We start from the raw sequence: 19,163 nt of genomic DNA on the forward strand, positions 1-19,163 counted from the left end.
CATTTTATTTGGATAAGAATGCCAGTACATCACAGCTCAACCCTGAACTAGAATCTGGTATCCAGCATATAGCTGTGTAAACTCAACTAAGTGGAATAAAGTGTCTAACTCAAGGACACAACAATACAACAGTGCAGCCATGAACTCATGCCCATCTGACTATGAATCTAATAAGCTAAGTTGTCCACTGTAGGCAGGGAAAAGGAGACAGAAATATTAGGATCAAATCCCAAAAAGAGACAAGTAACTCCAAATGCCATGAGTATAATAAGAAAAAGACATATTGACACACAATTGAATTGGTCTCCAAAATAACTCTTGTGAACCCCCAGTATCTTGAGAGATTTAGGGAACACTAAATACTAACCCATCAATTCCTCACTAAGAAAGGGTGGTGTGGAATCACAATAAACTGGAGAAAAGGATAAAACATAACATACTTGATGAATAAGGTCTACAAACTGGAAAGGAAGTTTGTACACCCACCTCATAATGACATTTCATGGTGAGACATAGGAAGGTGAAGGAAAAGAGGTTTTTTTCAAATGTACTTCATCATGTGCAGGCAAATTCTAATGTAATATGAGAGGTACATCATCAAGTGTTCAGAAGCCTGCATAAAAGTAGCCAACTCCCTTCCTAATGAACTAAAGCCATCATTTCCAGAGTATACAAAGCTTGCTCAGATGCCATTGGCGTGGCAAGCAAAGAAGCTGTAATAAATAAAGCATATAGCAACTGTGATAGATGCCATGTGGAATTGTGCATGTATGATAAGTGGAAATGTATTGGAAAAAAAAAAAAAAAAAGATAATTTTATCTCCAAAAATGGGTAAAAGTCGAAACAACTATGAAAGATAAAACCATTGTGCAGCTTAAAATTTAAACTGTATTTTGAGCAAACAAATTAAAAATTCAGCCACAAAGCACAAACAAAAACAAGTCTGAATATTAAAACTGTCGATTGAGATGTGATTAATGGCTGTACAGAAGATAGGGTACATGATCATTTGAATGACAGCATGCAGGTGTCTCACACAATTACATGTGAAAGTAAGTCTGAGTATCAAGACTAGTGTCGGGCAAAATTTTGCACTTGTAGAAGGCAGCATAGACCACGGAAAGTTTTTGTGAGTGGAAGTAAGATATTGTATCAGAAACCCTAATTTTGATTAACTCATAATTTTCACAAAAATAAGTTGAATTATAAATTTTATTACTAGAATTATCTAAAACAGAAATAAAAGAAAACAATTTTTATTAATCTATTAGCATATATGACACATCAATAGAAAAAGTGGGAATTTTTTGTTGAGGTTCTTCTAACATCTTAAATTATGGGATTTACAGAACAAATTAATTCTAATTACAGCTACAACACAATTAATTAATCTTTTTAGCCACCAACATAAAACCAAGAATTACTTACCAATGATTAATAACATTATTTTTCAAGTACATACCACTGCCATCAGTTATCAGAAGAAAATAGAAATTCATACTGCCTTCTCAGTACTGCCAGCTATGCCTAAAAATTAAAAAAAACTTTATCAATTCAAAATATTCATACATACATTTGAAAGAATGAAATACAGCATTAAAATATAATAACAAACAAACATGTGTAATATTTTATATTTATAGAAACAGTTGTGGTCTTAATATTACATAATATATCTTATCACTGTACACTACAGTAAAACTATGAACATCACAACATGAAAAACTATACTTCATTTATGTATCAAATAACAATTTCATTTCAAGAGACTGCATTCTCTTCTTCCACAAAAATGTCTTCCAGTATTAACAAGCACTGACATAACTTTGTCACATCACTTTCATAATATAAACAGAAATAGTAAATGCTTGTATAGAAGCTATTATCTATTACAGTACAATTTCTACTGCCACTACCTGCAGGAAAATAGAACTGCAGTGTCATAAACTTTTAATAATAAAAAAAAAGAAAATTTTAAATGTTTCATGACTCATTAATTTTCTTTCATATTTTAAAGACATACTTTTATTTGTTGTTAAACACAAAGTTGCACAATGGATTATCTGTGCCATGCCCACCATGGGTATCGAAACCCAGTTTTTAGCTTTATAATTTATCAGATATACCACTAACCACTTTAATTTATAGAATTACCTTCTATGAATTTTCATTCCTTAAGATTAATTAAAACAATATTCAGTTAAAAATCTTCACCATATCACATACACCACAGCTGGCCACTGCACCATTTAAAATTCCAACATGTTTGAATGATTTGTCAAATGAAAACATGAATATATATAAAGTATGAAACTGCAGAACAATAAAACTACAACTTTTATTGCTATATTAAACAAATAAATAGGTTTAATTTTACATAATTTAAGGATGTTCTAAGCTGCATTATCTACAACCTGCAAAAGCTTTTATGAATTGTCTGTTGTTGAAAATTAACACCTTCCATACCTGATAATATATTTACAATTGTTAATTATCTCTCTGTTCACATTAGATATTCCTTGTTATATTCATGTTATAATCTGAAATGCAGTAGTAATTGATGTAATCATCATGTGACAATAGCCCTTCACCAACAGGAGAGCAACACATTCTCATTGTCCTTTTGTTTCCTAGAAGCCTTTTCATTCAAAACTACCTTCATTCTTAAATAATTCAAAAATAACGTACACCAGTAGAAATGTGTGCAGAGAGGTAAGAAGTTATTGGAAAAACATTTTCAGGTAAGCAAAATGTGAGCTTCCAAAATGATATACTTACTTCTCTGCACACAGTACATAAAATCCTATACTGATGGAGGAGTGGGTATAATTGTGATGATCTCGATTATAACAGTCTAAAATGAAGAAGAATTATGATTAAACAAAAAAAGCAATTTATTCAACAATAATAACACTTAGTAATTAATTCAACACATCAAAACACAGTTAATAAACACATGCCTGGCCACGACTTGATACTAATGTTAATAAATAATATATATACAGAAATGTAGTTGCACACTAGCTCCTGTGAGCCTATTAGGCCATCCACACACAAAAAAATTGTATGTAAACATTATGGGTTGTGGGAAATGTCCTCAGGAAGTCAAAACTGTACTTGACCCAATTTATATTTTGTAAAGCCTGTTGGTTAATTACTCCAGGTCTATTGAGACGTTCTCAAACAACCTTGGCAGATTGATAACCATTTTTGAATATTCTAAATTGGTTCAAGGTCTACAAATGAAAGTTGCTGGATTTTTTCTCAAACAACCATGCTTTTCTCATTGTCAAAGAGATGTGGGGTGTTCAAGGGTAAAATCACTTCAAAATCTTTATTCATTGGTAAATGGAAAGCAAAATGTAAATGCTGTATAAGAAGCAGCTTTGTAATAATTTGAAAAATTTAAAATAAACTTTCAGTTTAAGTTATTACTTTAAAACATATAATTGCTGTTAAACTTATATTAAGTTTAAAGACTCCCTGTCAGTTAACGTATTTCAACTTGTATATCAATATTATTTCAAATAATGGAATCAGGCAAAAAAAACAGAATTTAATTTCAAAACAATACAGGAAACACAATACTCCAAAAATACCATCCAATATTAATAACAGTATCGAGTTATAAACAGCAATAATTCACTATCTGTATCATTCACTAACTAGCTCATGATTGTTTCTCTTAGTAAAGCTACTGGCAAGGTATTTACTCACTGAGTAGGTTGTGAGAGTACATCTCATGTGATCATAAATATACATGATCCTCTTCAAAATTAATAGTATCTGTGCATCATTACTAGGGAAGTCGGTGTTAATTTCATCATACATTTACATTTACTCAAAATACAAATGATTAGCTAAAAGTTGACATTTTAACAAAAGTAAAAATGTATAAATAAGCTAAACAATATAATGAAATAATAAATGACAACTTTAACATAATATAATACATCTTAAAACTAAGATCTGTTGAGTTTCTGTTATGAGTTGAAGGGTAATGACAGAAATTGGGAATAAACAGCATTCTTTTTTTTTTGTTAGCCTCATAATACATCTCAGTTTTGGTTTTTATATTAAATATGCATGTAAATTTCAAGTACTATAAAATAACAAAAGTTATTATGTCTAATACTAGAGAAGCTTATTTTAATTCTAGAAAACTATAGTATATACATAATGATACAATTTAAGTACCTAGTTAACATGCATGAAAGAACTTTATTGCATAGGGTCTCCTACATGTCAGTAAAAGTAACAAACTGTTAAGAATTTCAAATTTACCCTTCACATGGCAACTGAGTATATGAGACATCAAAGTATAACCATTAGTGTTTCTTAACTGAAACTTAGAAAAGTTGCAAACTTACCATTTTACACTAATCTTCAAAAGTCTCACAGCAATATTTCTCAAACTGACATAGAAATATCTTCATGACAGCTTGACAGTACTGAAGCTGGCAAATGAACCATCTTATATTTTCTGATTACAAATGGCAGGTAATATGTATAGCTGAAAAACACTAAAAAATTCTTTGGTTTTCCATAGTAAATAGTCTAAATACTTCTATTATAACATAAAGAAATTTTTAGTTTATACAATAAATCTTAGAAAAAAAATGTTTAAATATCAAAACAGACAAACTGCATATCCTCTGTCAACTTGACTCAAGATTGAAAAATGAAAAATAATGAAAACCTATAACCTTGTTTGCCACCACAGATGGAAAAAAATGTAGTACACTAGTATTAATTATGTGCTCAGAAATTCTCAATAAACTTGTCAGAGTCAAAACTGGAAAAGAAAGGATGATAGTATGATTGTGGAACAAACTAATGTTACATTAACTTTCTAGGGAGCCCTCAACAAATACATCAACCATAATATTTTCTTGGTCAGCTACTGCCATATTGAGGTACATTTTCCAGTGCAAACATCTAAGCTCATTGAGATTTGCAGCTAAGTGTTTGTAGGCAACAAATTAAAAAGCCTTGAATAATGCTTAAAAGATTGCTTGATTTTCCATTGGACTGACTTGATGATGCACCTCCACAATGATGGTTACCTTCCAGCTGCAGAGTTAGTCATGTCCCAAGTATTCTATAGCATTTACTGTAAAACCATCTAAACATAGCAATAAACACTGCATTATTTGTTTCTTCAATTCCTTCTAACTTAAGAAAATAAACTTAGTCTTTTTTCATCAAATCCAAGAATGATAAAGGTCTAGTCTGTTTCACCTTGTTTTTTCCTGCTAGTTGCAGCAACCTATTACTGAATGTATCATTCTGTAAAATCAATGATAAAGCAGGGGCAAACATGTAACAGCTTCTACCAAAAGAGCTGCTAAAAGTCATCAATAAAAAATTACAGTTAATAATAATTAGTCTTTATTATGAGTAATAGACAAACCATTATAGAAGAGTGAGATATCTGCTATTTGTTTACCACAAAAATATATACTTATATAAGTAAATCATTGTTCGTGTTTTGTAGCTACTGAGGTCACTTGAAGTGATGAGCTTACCATATTATGAGTAATAAAAAATAGGATTACTTTGGGTGAAAAACACAATAAATATTGATAAAAAATATCTTTTAAAGCATTTTGCTATTTCCTAATAAACATCATGCATCAAATTTTCACATGCATTTTAATGGGAAAAATGGCAGATTGTGGATCATATTTACAGGTAATTTTTTAAAAGTAGCTATATTTTTCAAAATCCTTCTAACAAGTTAGTCTACCTTACATGACATTATTTCAAAACAATTTCTAATTCAAACTTGTCTTTTTGTTTCATACATAAATTTGTAGATGTTTTTAGCAATACACCAGTATCGTTACAGAATGGCATTCATCAAAAAAAAAGCAGAACAAAATAGTTTGGTGGATATCATTGGCAGAAACTGCTAATCAATAATAAGTTTAATTACCAATCAAGAAATACAACTTCATGTATAAGTGATGTCGAGAAAACCCACTTTTAGAGAAAAATATATATGTAAAAACGGCTCGTTTAGATTGACAAAATTTTTTTAACATAGAAGAGCAAACTACATTTTGACCTTCTTCGGTCATCATCAGGTTCACAAAGAAAGGAAGAGGTAACTGACCGGAAGCTGACCACATGTTTGAAAGAGGTTGTGTAACTATACATTCCTTGGAACCCAGCACATGAAACAAAACAAAAACTCGACATACTAAGAAACCAAATAAACACAGCCATAAAACTATGTTCACCAGATAAAATTAATGATGAATTAGACAAAATAAAACAATACTTCATCAACATAAAAAAGTTTTCTCCACAAACTGTAGAAAACATTAAATGCACATACCTAGAGAGAAAGCAAAATCAACCAACAAAAGTAAATATATCTCATGAATCAAAAAAAACATATACTGCTGCATACCATATATTCCCAACATCAGCAGAAAAATAACCAACATTTGGCAAAAAACTAGTAACAAAATATGACATTCCAGTTAATACCAAATTTATTCAAAAACCAGGTACAAAACTGAGGTCTATACTATGTAAAAACTACACTGACAAACACCACACCAACATTATTTATAAAATATAATGTGATAACTGCCACGACTTCTATATTGGAGAAACAAGTAGAAAAATGGAAACCAGAATCAAAGAACATAAAAAGTCACCTTCACACGTTTTTGAATACTGCAAGTCAAATAAACACAACATAACCATAGATAACACTCAAATGCTCAATAAAGAAACAAACATAAACAAATGCAAAATTAAAAAAGCCTTACTTATACAACAACTCAAGCCCAAAATAAACCAATACAAAGGAACACCTTTATACCTAGAAGAGTGTTCAGAAAGTCATTGTGCAGTTTTGTAATCATATTTTATTCAGTCTATTTCAAGCTAGCAACTGATAGCGGTGTTTAGAAACAAAATAAGAAGGATCCAAACCTGTATTGATGCCAACTGGGGTCACTTTCAACATTGTTTATAATTGTCATTCATATTTACCTCCTGTATTCTATATTGAAACATGTCTGTTAATAAATATATAAGTGCACAGTGACTTTCAGAACACCCTGTATATTAAAAAATAATAATAATGAAATAAATAATATAAAATTATATAATCAAACATCTAAGGACGCCCTCTACATTCCAACACTCAGTTACACAACCTCTTTCAAGCATGTGGTCAGCTTCTGGTCAGTTACCTCTTCCTTTCTTTGTCCACCTGATGATGACCGAAGAAGGTCGAAACGTTGTTCGCTCCTCTACGTAAAAAATTTTCTCAACCCAAACAAGCCATTTTTACATATACAACTTAGCATATTTTTAACATTCATCATTTTAACACATTATGGCAACTGAATCCAGCACTAAAAGTCTTCACTCTTTGTAAAGACATTCACTTATGAAAAAAAATAAGGTAAACAGTATATTTTTATTCTAATAATGCATTTATTATGTTTCAAGCCCTAACATTTAATTATATCATACATGGCCAAATTACTCAGCAATTGCAAAATAATGCAACAATTGATTAAGCCAAAAAGAAGTGACTTGAAAATACTGCAATTTATAAAGGTTGCACCAATCATTTACCAAATTAATCTAGTTTATTTCTTTTGTTTCTTTGGTGAGATCTAATCATTATCTTCACAATATGGTCTCTCTTGTTTTTTTTAAGATGTCTAGTGACTGTTCATCATTAATTACACCTCTTGCTATGGGGATCTTTTAGATTTATGGCAAGTTAAATTTCAAATTTAATTAAACTACTACTTTTTTTGTTCAGGTTATACCATTCATATTATAGGATAAAACTGTAGTTAATATTTCATATTTTAATAGTATATATGTTTTAAGTTCTTTATTTCATAAGGAAATATTAGAAAAAATCCTGAATTTCTCTTACTATGAGAAATGTGACATTTTTTTCTCCAGGCATCTACTCTTCTCTCATTTATCACTCCTCCAATAAGAAGAAAAATCTGATGTAAATTACTTATTGTAATATTTTAATCAATCAAGTAATGTTTTTTATTACAGAGTTATGCAATAGAAAATAAGATCCTTCTTCTTATACCCACCTGTCATTTCCTCTCTTTCAGGATTTGTCTACAGTCCTCTCTTTTGCTTAATTCTATACTATTTTTAATATTAATTTCTCTTTCAGTACAAGATCCATTCCAAGGAGAAAGATATCAACTAGCCTGGACGAATTTGTAGCAGTTCTTATAGCACAGTTAGAAAACCAGAAAAACTGAAAACTATGGGGCATTATCTGCTTTTTGCAAGTTATTAGTCTATTCCTTATGTAGTTAAATAAAATTTACTTAGTCTCCTACTACCATTATTATAAAATAAGCAAATCAAAAGAAGCCCTGGGTATTTTATTTCTTATTTTTCATGTGCATTCTTTAGTTAGCATTATGAAAGTAACTAAAATCTAAGAATAAGAAACCCTTTTGGGTAGTTAAGGTATTACTATGTCAATACACCCTCAATCTTGGTGCTGAATATAAGTACTTTCTTTCAATGGTATTATTACTTTCTTGTGACTGACCCAAGTTTCAGTCTTTAACACCAGGAAGGCTGGAAATATGTGAAAGGAAGTAGTATTGTTGGAAGTACATTTTTAATTACTAAAAGTCAGACAAATTTTCTGAAGCTACACATTTTATGTTAATATTTTCTTAAATTAAAAATGTATTTCCAATAATACGACCTCCTGTCACACTACAGTTATTACCCAACTGCTAGAGATTTTCCATTTGCCCATCTTAGCATTGGTCTTGATTTTTACTTCCTTGCTTGCTTTGGTATTTTGTTCCCCACTTAATTGCATTTGGCAATATCAATCTCATGACACTCTCCACCTATGTCAATGCACCCTCAATCTTCGTCCTGTATATAATGTATATAAGCACTTTCTTTTGATAATATTATCACTTTTTTTTCTAGACTGACCCAATCTGCAGTCTCTAACACTGGTTCTTATTGGGAAGAAAAGATGGGAGTGTATGAAAGGAGGTAAGTATTGTTGGAAGTGCACTGTTGACTTCCAAAACATACATATCCCTTCTCATACTACAGCCAGAATCCCACATTCATTACAGTGAGGGACCAGTGAAGGCATAATCCATACAAGATGCATTTGCATAGACTGTGGGTGTGCCAATAAAAGCTTAGCATCATAGTGAAAAAACTGCATGACATCCAGAATAAGTATGCTCTTCACTCAGAACTGATTTTGTACAATTTGAGTGAAATGTGATGTAATGAGTCACCACTATAAGCCAAGCTCTAACCAGATGGTTGGAATTATAGGACCATGGATCCTAAATCCCATATTGGTAGCTAGGCATTTGGTCTGCTATATATGCATGAGTGTATGTGTGTGAGTGGATCTCAACCTGTGACTACACAGTGATGCATTCTGAGTAACCAGAATTAAAATGAAAATGAAGGCAACATCAAAGTGGACAAACCTTCTCCTCAACCTAAAAAAGTCCAAAAAGCAACACACCAAACTAGGAATGATGGAAATCCTACATGCCATACTTAACTTGAGAAAAGAGAACTCATCCAGTCTGGAATTATGAACACTCATCCTCACTCTCCAACTATGTTGGCAAAAATAGGATGACTCTGCATTTGTAATTACAAGAAGACAATGGACCAGATCCTCTTCCATGAACAATATACTAATGTTGGTCAAAACGAATGGCCACACTCAACCCAACCAGAGAGCCAAGTGCCAAATCTGAACCAGTATAATAAGCATTCTCCCAAGAAGGTTAGTGCCTCTTCTACTAATATAGAAGTAAAATCATCCGAGGGACTGGGTAGGAGAGCCTCTATCATCACTCTCTTCTCAAAGAGTGGAGAAATAACATTCAAACTCTCTGGAGGAATAGCCTCTGTTCACCACCTCAACAACTGGAAACTTGGCATTGTAAGAATTACTTTGGTCCACTAGTAGGAAACAAAGGGGATAATTCACATGAGCAAGTCCTGAAGAACCATGATTCCCTTATGTGTTACTCATGACAGTTCATGAATAGCAGTCTAACTTGTTACAGTAATACCACCTTGCCTGCCTCTAGGTGATCTTATGAAACACTCAAATTCTATGGAGCATGTTGCAACCTAGGAAAAGTATATTATGTTAGTAGCTGCTAGTACAGAGTTGAACTGATAAGTGAACACCAGACTTGGCAATACTTACCAAACAGTGAAATCCTATGTAAAAGAGGTAAGAGAACATCACAAAAGGTAGTTGAAAACTCTCAGTGGAAGAGACTGCCAGATCATGCAAGTAATATGAGGTAAAGGTATTGGTGGGGTCCATATACCAGCCTGCACAATGTCTTTCAGTGAGGAATTCAACTGGGCTGTAATAAACATAAAAATGTGATGAACCTGATGAGATGTGACTCACAGAAGTTTTCTCACCTCTAAACAGAGTCCAGAATAAGCAATACAGATAATTTACGTACCACCTTGTCAAGGTAAATGAATAAAAAAACTGTTGTCTAGTATCTTTAAAAGCTTTATTGCTGGCAACATAACACTTTAAGGCCCTAACTGGACATAACAAATGATCACAGAGGTGAGAAATAGTTGTCAGGTGAATAGGTGAAAATAATTTATCCCCTTCCAATGGCTGCCAGTGTCTTAAGTAAGAAGGATCTTACCCAGACAGGTCATAATTAAAGTGATAAAGCATCCTGTGTACATGAATTGCAAACATTTCCAACCATCAATGTCTGCAGACCAGCAGCAACAAAATAATAAACATTAATGGAAAGGTGATACACATTCATGATGCCAAGAGCTCAAAATGATATCAAGAAAGAGCAGGTAATATTACTTTGATATCTAAGTTAGGTAACTGAAAATGTTGTTTGGAACAAAGGACCTAAAATTAATTAAAGAGTCTGAAAATTGTGAGAAGTAGATTCAACAGAAATAAACAATGAAAGCAATGAAACAATCCACGGCATGTACTGAACAGAGAAAGACATCTGGATCCAACCAAGAATAAAGAAAAAAGAATATACTACATGAACTCCCAAATGTAGGTTAACAAAATTGGTCCAGCATGAAAGAAACATACTGAGCCAAGGAAACCAGATCTTTGATGGTCAGAAAAAATCAGCTAAAAAGACTTAACCCAGGGTGACATGGACGAACTAATGTTTGAGAAAAAAAAAATTATAAACTGGATCTAATCTAGTGAGAACATATTGACAGGACAGCCAGGTCACATGGATGGTAAACCAGAGACTAAAAACAAAAGAAATAGCTTGGAAATCAATAAAAAATTAAAAACTTCATATGGAAGAGTACAGAAGGCAGAGCCATAAAAATTTTTATAATCAAGAAGTTACTTTTTGGAAGAAAGTGCAACAGGACTGAAAAGTCAATCAGCACTGAGAACTAAAGAAACTGGAAAACAGCCTTCCAGGAGACATATATGAAGTGTGTAGGTTCCAAAAGGAAAAAGAATGAGTGTCAACTTAGCAAATGATAAAAACTACCACTGTGAAACAGTCAAAAATAAACATCATTAATCAAATTCAGACAAAAGAAAGAGAATGAATGAAAGCAAACTAGACTGGCAAAAGTGTTAGGATGTAAAGGTGAGAAGACTTTTTCTCTATAGACTATTATCTTAAGCCTCAAACTGGTCAAGCCACATCCCCAATCACTGGAGACAAATATCAGGGAAGAAAAATAATCTAGATGTGGAAAAAGAGGTAAATGCAACATTGTAGGCAATATGATCATCTATCAAAACACAGAGATGAAGAAGGAAAGACAAAAATTAAAAGACAGATCAAATGGATGGCTTGGAGAACAGAAAACTTCATTAAATACATTTGAGGAGGAGATTGGATGTCTTGATGAAGAGGTGTTTAAAATACCCATCTCAAAGTGACTAGAATGTGAGGTGTGGGACAGGAAAAACACATCAAACTGGAAAATTAAACTATTCAACACAACAGTGGAAGCAATATATAAGTATGTTAAAATAATTCCCATTTGGAAGGAGATAATTGAAGTTAGACATCCAACAAATGGTGTAGGTAAAATCTGCCAAAACTTGAAAGTTGGATAAAATGCAGACCATCTCACAAAAAGACATATGGAACCAAAACAAGTACAAAGGGCAAGGGACAAAACTGTGATGTAATCACATAGTGAAAGAACCTGGGATATGCTTCCCAAGTGGAGGCTGTTTTTAAATAGAGCATGGTCAGTTATTTAATAGTTGTCCACTTTTACTGCAAATTATCATTATTTAGGGTATTTTCAAAACTTCAAAATTTAAATGTGTACTCTTCAAATCTTTCAAGACCTTGATTTAACAAAAAACATAAGAGCTTTTAAGGTTTATAAGCTCCTATATCAACCTTATAAGAAGATAAATATATGGGATTTTCTGAAGGTTATACTTGTATTATACCCCACTATAGTGTAAAGATGATCTTGTTTTATTATCTGAAAAGTTAAATACTTGAAAAATGTAATGATGAAAAAATAATATTTTTTAAATCCTACTTATATTCCACGATATATTGTAAGAGAATTTAGCAAGAAGTAAAAATGACCTATGAACCATTTTATTCATAGCAAAACATTTTTAAAACTATACTTGTAATACTGAAATACTGTAAGGCATAACAGACTACACAGTAGTTACTTGAAGTGAAAGCTAAATACTATTATCCTGTTAGAAATAGCATGTTAAATATTTCTAAATATGATAATTATGTTAGAATTTATACTTACTATACAACTAAAAATCCTTTATCATATCTGTAGACCAAATAATTAATTCCTAAACTCTGAATTTTTAAGTTTAAGTTTCAAAAACATATGTAAACATATCTATATGTAAATGTAATTATCCAAATAAAAAGAAAAATTATTTTCTGCGACACAAAACAGTCATTTAGATTTTTTAATAGTTTTTATAGATATTACTCAACAATGAGCAGAAGCTTTAAGCTGTTTGAACTGAAATCTTTTCAATAATAGCCTAATGATTTCTGTTATGAGCTTTACAGCATAAATTTATGGCCAAATAAAGTCCCTGCCACTGGTAAATTTTCTGTATAAGTGAAGTTTAAAAACATTAACTTACTGGTAATCATCCTTTAAGCAGCTGGCAACACATTCTTTGGTCACATTTTTCCCTACTGTCATTCTGAGGAAACTACCAAAGAGCAATGATTAATGGTAAAACAAAATTTTCATTCTTTTATGACATAAAACAGTAAATTTGAATTTCTTAATAGTTTTTATCACAAATTAGTCAACAGCAAATGGAAGTTTTAAACTGTTTCAATGTCCTTTTAGTTACAACCTACTTTCTAGAGCTGGATGAGTAACTCATTTAACCAGTATTATTAAATGATTACCTACAAGCACTGACTACATCAACTATTGTTACATATAACATTTAATTATTCAAAATTACAACTAAATCTTTTAATACAAGGAAATTAATCCACTACTGTTTCCAGTTATCACCATTTTTTTTTTTTCCAACTATCCAGTAATTAAAATTACTATTAAATCAATTGATGTCACAAAAACAATAAATAGCTGAAATTAGTTTCCAATTATTATGGTTTTTGATTAAAATTTAATAAATAATTAAAAATTAAAATCAACATTTCATATTTACACAATGGTAAAAGCTTAATTGGAACTGTCAATGGTTTTCACTTTAAAAATACACTCTACATGTATACAATTTAATGTTTGTTCAGCTTAATCAATTAGTGTTCAGAATCATGAAAATAATCAACAATTAAAAATTAAGGTTTCATATTATTACTATTTTCAAATATTCAACCTGTCTAATTAATCAAAATATTGTCATTACCCAAAGCTACACAATGAGTTGTCTATGCTCTGCATAATATAAGTATCAAAACTCAGCTCTGACTACTGTTATAAATAAGTTAAATTACAAGTGTACAAAAAGGTGCCTAAAATGTTAACTCTCAGTAATACAATACTAAATGAACTGAACTATATGCCATTAAACACAGGTATTTGTTTATCTAATTTATAACAAACTATGAACAATAATATGCATCAATATTTTTTACTTCTGTCACAATACAGTATGAGCCCAGCAAACATTTAAAAAATAATTAATATTAACAGCTGGGACTGATGTTGATACCAGCAAAGGTGATAACGCACAAGTTTTCAGTCATTTGTATCACTTCTCAAACAGGAAAAAAACCATTTATTTACTGGCCTCATAACTACAAATGACAAAGTTAACAAATTTAATGCAAATGGTGTACTTTTTATGCTAAGAAACACAAGTTAGGTATCCCTAATTTGTTTTAAAAGATCAGCAGTACAGTACAGGAAATTAAGTAATAAACTGTGCTGCTGTAGTTACTGAAATGTTAACTCTTTAGTTGCATAATTTCTTGTGCATTTTGTCAGAATTACTTTCATGATGTCCTAATAATTATCACCATACCTTATAAAATGGTCTATTAATGAACAATGGATAACAACATGGTTTGCATTTGTTTTCAGCTAAAGAAACACGTTACCAGAACACTATTACTGTCTGATCAATAAATTGTGAATTGCAGCCAGATGCTGGCTGCATTCACCCAGATTTAAACAGTTAAAAAACTTTAACTTAATTGAAAGAAATTTAAAGAAATCTTAATGCTTTGGTGTGAGAAGTGATTTTTGTTTAGAACTGATGAAGGAAATCTTTTGATATTTGTAGTTGAGGAGTAGCTTGATATATGTCAAGTTCAATATGTTACAATTCATTGGATAAGGTTGATCTCATACAACAGGTTAAGGTATATCACAAGACTGACCAGAAATTTGAAACATAGCATCTTTGACAGTGTGTTTTTGCTTGGGAACATGACAAAGTTCCTATGGAGGTGTTGTCTTCTGCAAAAGAGGCCAGAACATCATGTATCTTTCCAAGCTAGTACTACAATATCAATTCTACTTTCCAATTGCATGTCACCAAATGGCTTAACAGTTTAATATTTGAAAAAAATGTTGTAACAATACTCTCAACAAGTGGAAATAGAAAAATAGATTTACATGTTTTACATTAACTGGAAGCCAGTCACTGTATTGAAATAACAGGTGGCTGCATAATTCTATATGAAAACCAGGAAAGATGATGGTAATTAAGTCTCTAATTCTCTCTGTTTTGTTTCATATGTTGATTCCACTGTCATAACCTTGATCTTGTAAGTCATCCTAAGGCACTATGATTTCTTAAAGTTTGCTCAAAAGAACTTTCACCATACCAACATTACTTGTGTCTTTCAGCAGCAAAAATCCAAGGAAATGCCTACTGATACTGATCTCACCATCTTCAACTGTATATACCATGTGTATTTTACGTATGGAGCGCAGTCAAGCACAATCAAGTAATACTTAGTATTTCTAGCAACATTCAACACATCCACTGTTGATACGTGTTTACTCATTGAGTACACATGTACAAAAAAAAACTTATTCCTAACTACAGGTGGCAGCACTTATCTCAATATTCTTAACACTCCCACTTAATTTTACATTTTACACAAACTTACAATTACTGTAAATAACCTTATAGTTATTCTAAATGTTTTACAATTACTTTCAATCTGTTATTATAATCGTCACTTTATCTGGTTCATTTATCCATTAGTGCCAGTCCAACATTATTTCTGAACCTTTCAAATGCATTTCTAGCAAGTAGCTTTGTAAGAATGTCAGCAGTCATACTGTTTGTGGGACAATATTCCAGTTTTACTGATCCGTTCTGCACGCATTGGCGAATGAAGTGGTAACAAATATCAATGTGCTTTGTTCTTGCATGACCCAATGGATTCTGCACCATTGCGATTGTTCCTTGGTTATCTTCCATGATACAAACAGGGTCATCAACTTTGGAACCTATTTCTTGCAGTAGTCTTTTGAACCATACTATTTATTTTCTGCAAGACTCAAGGCTATATACTATGCCTATGAGGTGGACACCGCCACCGTGGATTGCTTTTTGCTAATCCAACTTAGAGCTGCTCCTGCTTGAATGAAGATATTTCCTGATGTGGACTTCCTATCATCCAGGTCTCCAGAAAAATCTGCATCTGAGAAACCAGTAATGACGTCTTCTGGTACCTTTTCAAACTTAAGACTAAGACCAGCTGTTCCTTTCAAGTAACATAGGATACTTTTCTGCTGTCAAATGTGCTGTGTTGGACTGAGCACAATATTTCAATATTGCTCCCACTGCACATGCAATATCTGGTCTTGTTCCCATTGCAGCATACAGAAGGCTACCTACCAACGACTGGTACAAACTGATGTCAACCTGAGTGCTAACACCATCATCCTTTTGCAGTTTCACGTTTACATCTGATGGAATTGCAACTGCCTTACACTCAATCATTCCAAATTTCACCAGCATAGTTTGGATATACTGTCTTTGATTTAACCATACATTCATTGCTTCTTTTATAGTGATTATTTCATCATCACTATCAACAACCAAAATAATATCATCCACATATACTCCAACTATTGCTAGATTTTCACCCTTCCATATGTAAACACATGGATCTGCTGAACTCTGAACAAATTCCAGTTCCATCATCTGTTCATGAAATGATTTGTTCCAACAGCGTGGTGACTGTTTTAATCCATACAGTGAATTTTTCAGTTTACACACAAGGTTTTCCTTCCCTGGAACAGTGTAGCCTTCTGGTTGTTCCATGTATATCTCTTCATCCAGATTTCCATTCAGAAATGCAGTTATGACATCCATCTGGTGAATTTCAAGTTGTTCTGCACAGCAAATGCAATCAAGGAACGAATTGATGCAAAGCGCACCACTGGGGAGAAGGTTTCCTCACAAACCAGACCATAATTCTGCGAGTAACCTTTGGCCACCAGCCTACTCTTGAACCTCTCTACATTTCCAGCATTTTCATACTTAACTTTGAATATCCACTTACAACCTATAGGTTTTCTTCCAACTGGTAATTCCACCAGAACCCAGGTGTCACTTTCTTGTAAAGATGTCAAATTCCAGATCTGTGGCTGACTTCCACTCCTTTGCATTGTCACTTGACATTGCTTCACTTAATGTGCTTGGCTGTAACATACTGCATAAGTTTGCAGTGTGACAAACTGATTCATTTGCTGCTGCCATATCAGCATATTCGTCATATCCATAGCGAATGGGGATTTTCCTGTTTCTTGCTGGTTGTTCAGCTTTATCTTTAGCTTTAACTTCTGTTTCTTGGTCCACTATCCGTTCACTTGATGAGATATACTCATTTGTCACAGGCTCTTAACCAAATTCTGTCTCATTAAAGATAACATCTCGCTGTATGAAAATCTTCCTGGATTTTTCATCATACAGTCGATATCCCTTGGTGCAGTTATCATATCCAATGACACGTACCTTCATTGATTTCATGTCTAATTTCTGTCTTGACACATCTGGCACATGTGCATATGTAAGACATCTGAACGCTTTCATGTGTTCTACATCTGGTTTCTTCCCATACCATCTCTCATATGGCGTACTACCATCTTTTATTGCCGATGTGGATACTCTGTTACCCACATACGCTGCAGAAGCTACAGCTTCTGCCCAGTACATTCTTGGTAACTTAGCATGTGACAGCATACTTCTTGCTGATTCCACAAGAGTTCTGTTCCTTCTCTCAGCAACACCATTTTGTTCTGGACAGTATGCTACTGACATCTCATGATGAATGCCTCTTGACTTCAAATATTACTGGAACTCATTTGACGTATATTCTCCACCATTATCTGTGCGCAGGGTTTTTATGTACTCTCCAGATTCATTTGAGTACAACTTCTCAAATTTCTTGAATTTCTCAAAGACTTCTGACTTCTGTTTCAAGAAATACACTCTGCAGCATCTTGAGTAATCATCAATAAATGTAACAAAGTACTTGCTACCTCCAATAGATGGAGTTTGCATAGGACCACAGACATCACTGTGTACCAGTTGCAGTCTTCCCTTTGATCTGATTTCTCCCACTGACTTAAATTGCTTCCTGTGCATTTTACTTTCAGTGCATCCCTCACAGAAACTGGCTTCATAAGACTTCTGGAATTTGATTCCACTTACATTTCCACTCCTGACAAGCTTCTGTAACTGTGAAACACTGACATACCCTAGACGTTGATGCCATATATCCAAGCCATTCATGCTGCTGTTTGAGGCATTCTCAATAACACTGGTCTTACAGTCCAGTTGGTATAGACCATCATTCTTTCTTGTACCCATGTCATGGAGTTGTTCTGATTTACCTCGAATGTAACAGTGATTAACTCCAAACTGCACAATATTTCCTTTTTCAGTAGCAGCTCCTACTAATATTAGATTGCTAGCTAATTTTGGTATATGAAGGACACTCTGCATTGTGACATACTTTGAATTACTGACTTTAAATGTCATTTCTAGTTTACAGTTTCCAACTCCAAGAGCTTCAACAATTCTTCCATCACCAATCCTAACTTGCTGAGGTGTGCTAAACTTGTGATAATTTGATAATATGTTCCTCTGGTGTGTCATATGCCTAGATGCACCAGAATCCACCAACCATTTCCCATTTCCTATTCCTTTATCCTGGTTTGTTACAAAGGCAACACCATTGTTTCCATCAGAATAATCTTCCGTCACATTAATATCCACATTCTAAGCTTTGTAGACCATTTTCTTCAGTGTTGGACAATTGCATTTTATATGTCCTTCTCTTCCACACTTGTAACACTTGAAGTGTTCCATGTGGTTTGAAGTTGCTGCAAATGGATAATGCAGTTGATGATGTTTCATATGATATGTTTTTTTTCTTCTTTTGTTCTTCATTAATCAATGCCTGTTGCACAAGGATATCATCAATTTTGGTTTCCAAGACTGTTACAATTGTATCATGGCTAGCTGGCAGACTGCCAAGTAAGGTAACAATCTGATCTTCTTCTGCTATTTCTGCCCCAACTGCAGCAAGCTGATCCATTAATTCCTTCATTTGTTTCAAATGTTCCTGGACCGTCATGCTTTCTGTCATCCCACATTGAAAATACTTCTTTTTCAGGAATAGTTTATTGGCTA

At 32.8% G+C, this 19,163-nt stretch overlaps 1 protein-coding gene across 6 annotated transcripts in view; it reads right to left on the reverse strand.

The window, feature by feature from the left end:
* Positions 1–19,163, reverse strand: part of LOC143230401 (choline transporter-like protein 1) — a 92,483-nt gene that overhangs the window by 41,161 nt on the left and 32,159 nt on the right. For 5 of the 6 annotated variants that reach the window (XM_076463906.1, XM_076463905.1, XM_076463904.1 and 2 more), the window contains one exon: positions 13,161–13,232. In XM_076463906.1, the coding sequence (XP_076320021.1) occupies positions 13,161–13,232 (72 nt within the window). Of the gene's footprint in view, positions 1–1,429; positions 1,529–2,779; positions 2,856–4,371; positions 4,416–13,160; positions 13,233–19,163 lie in introns of those variants that run through there. The other variant, XM_076463909.1, reaches the window with a different exon arrangement.

Source organism: Tachypleus tridentatus, chromosome 10 (assembly GCF_004210375.1).
Source record: "Tachypleus tridentatus isolate NWPU-2018 chromosome 10, ASM421037v1, whole genome shotgun sequence".
Classification (NCBI taxonomy): Eukaryota; Metazoa; Arthropoda; class Merostomata; order Xiphosura; family Limulidae; genus Tachypleus; species Tachypleus tridentatus.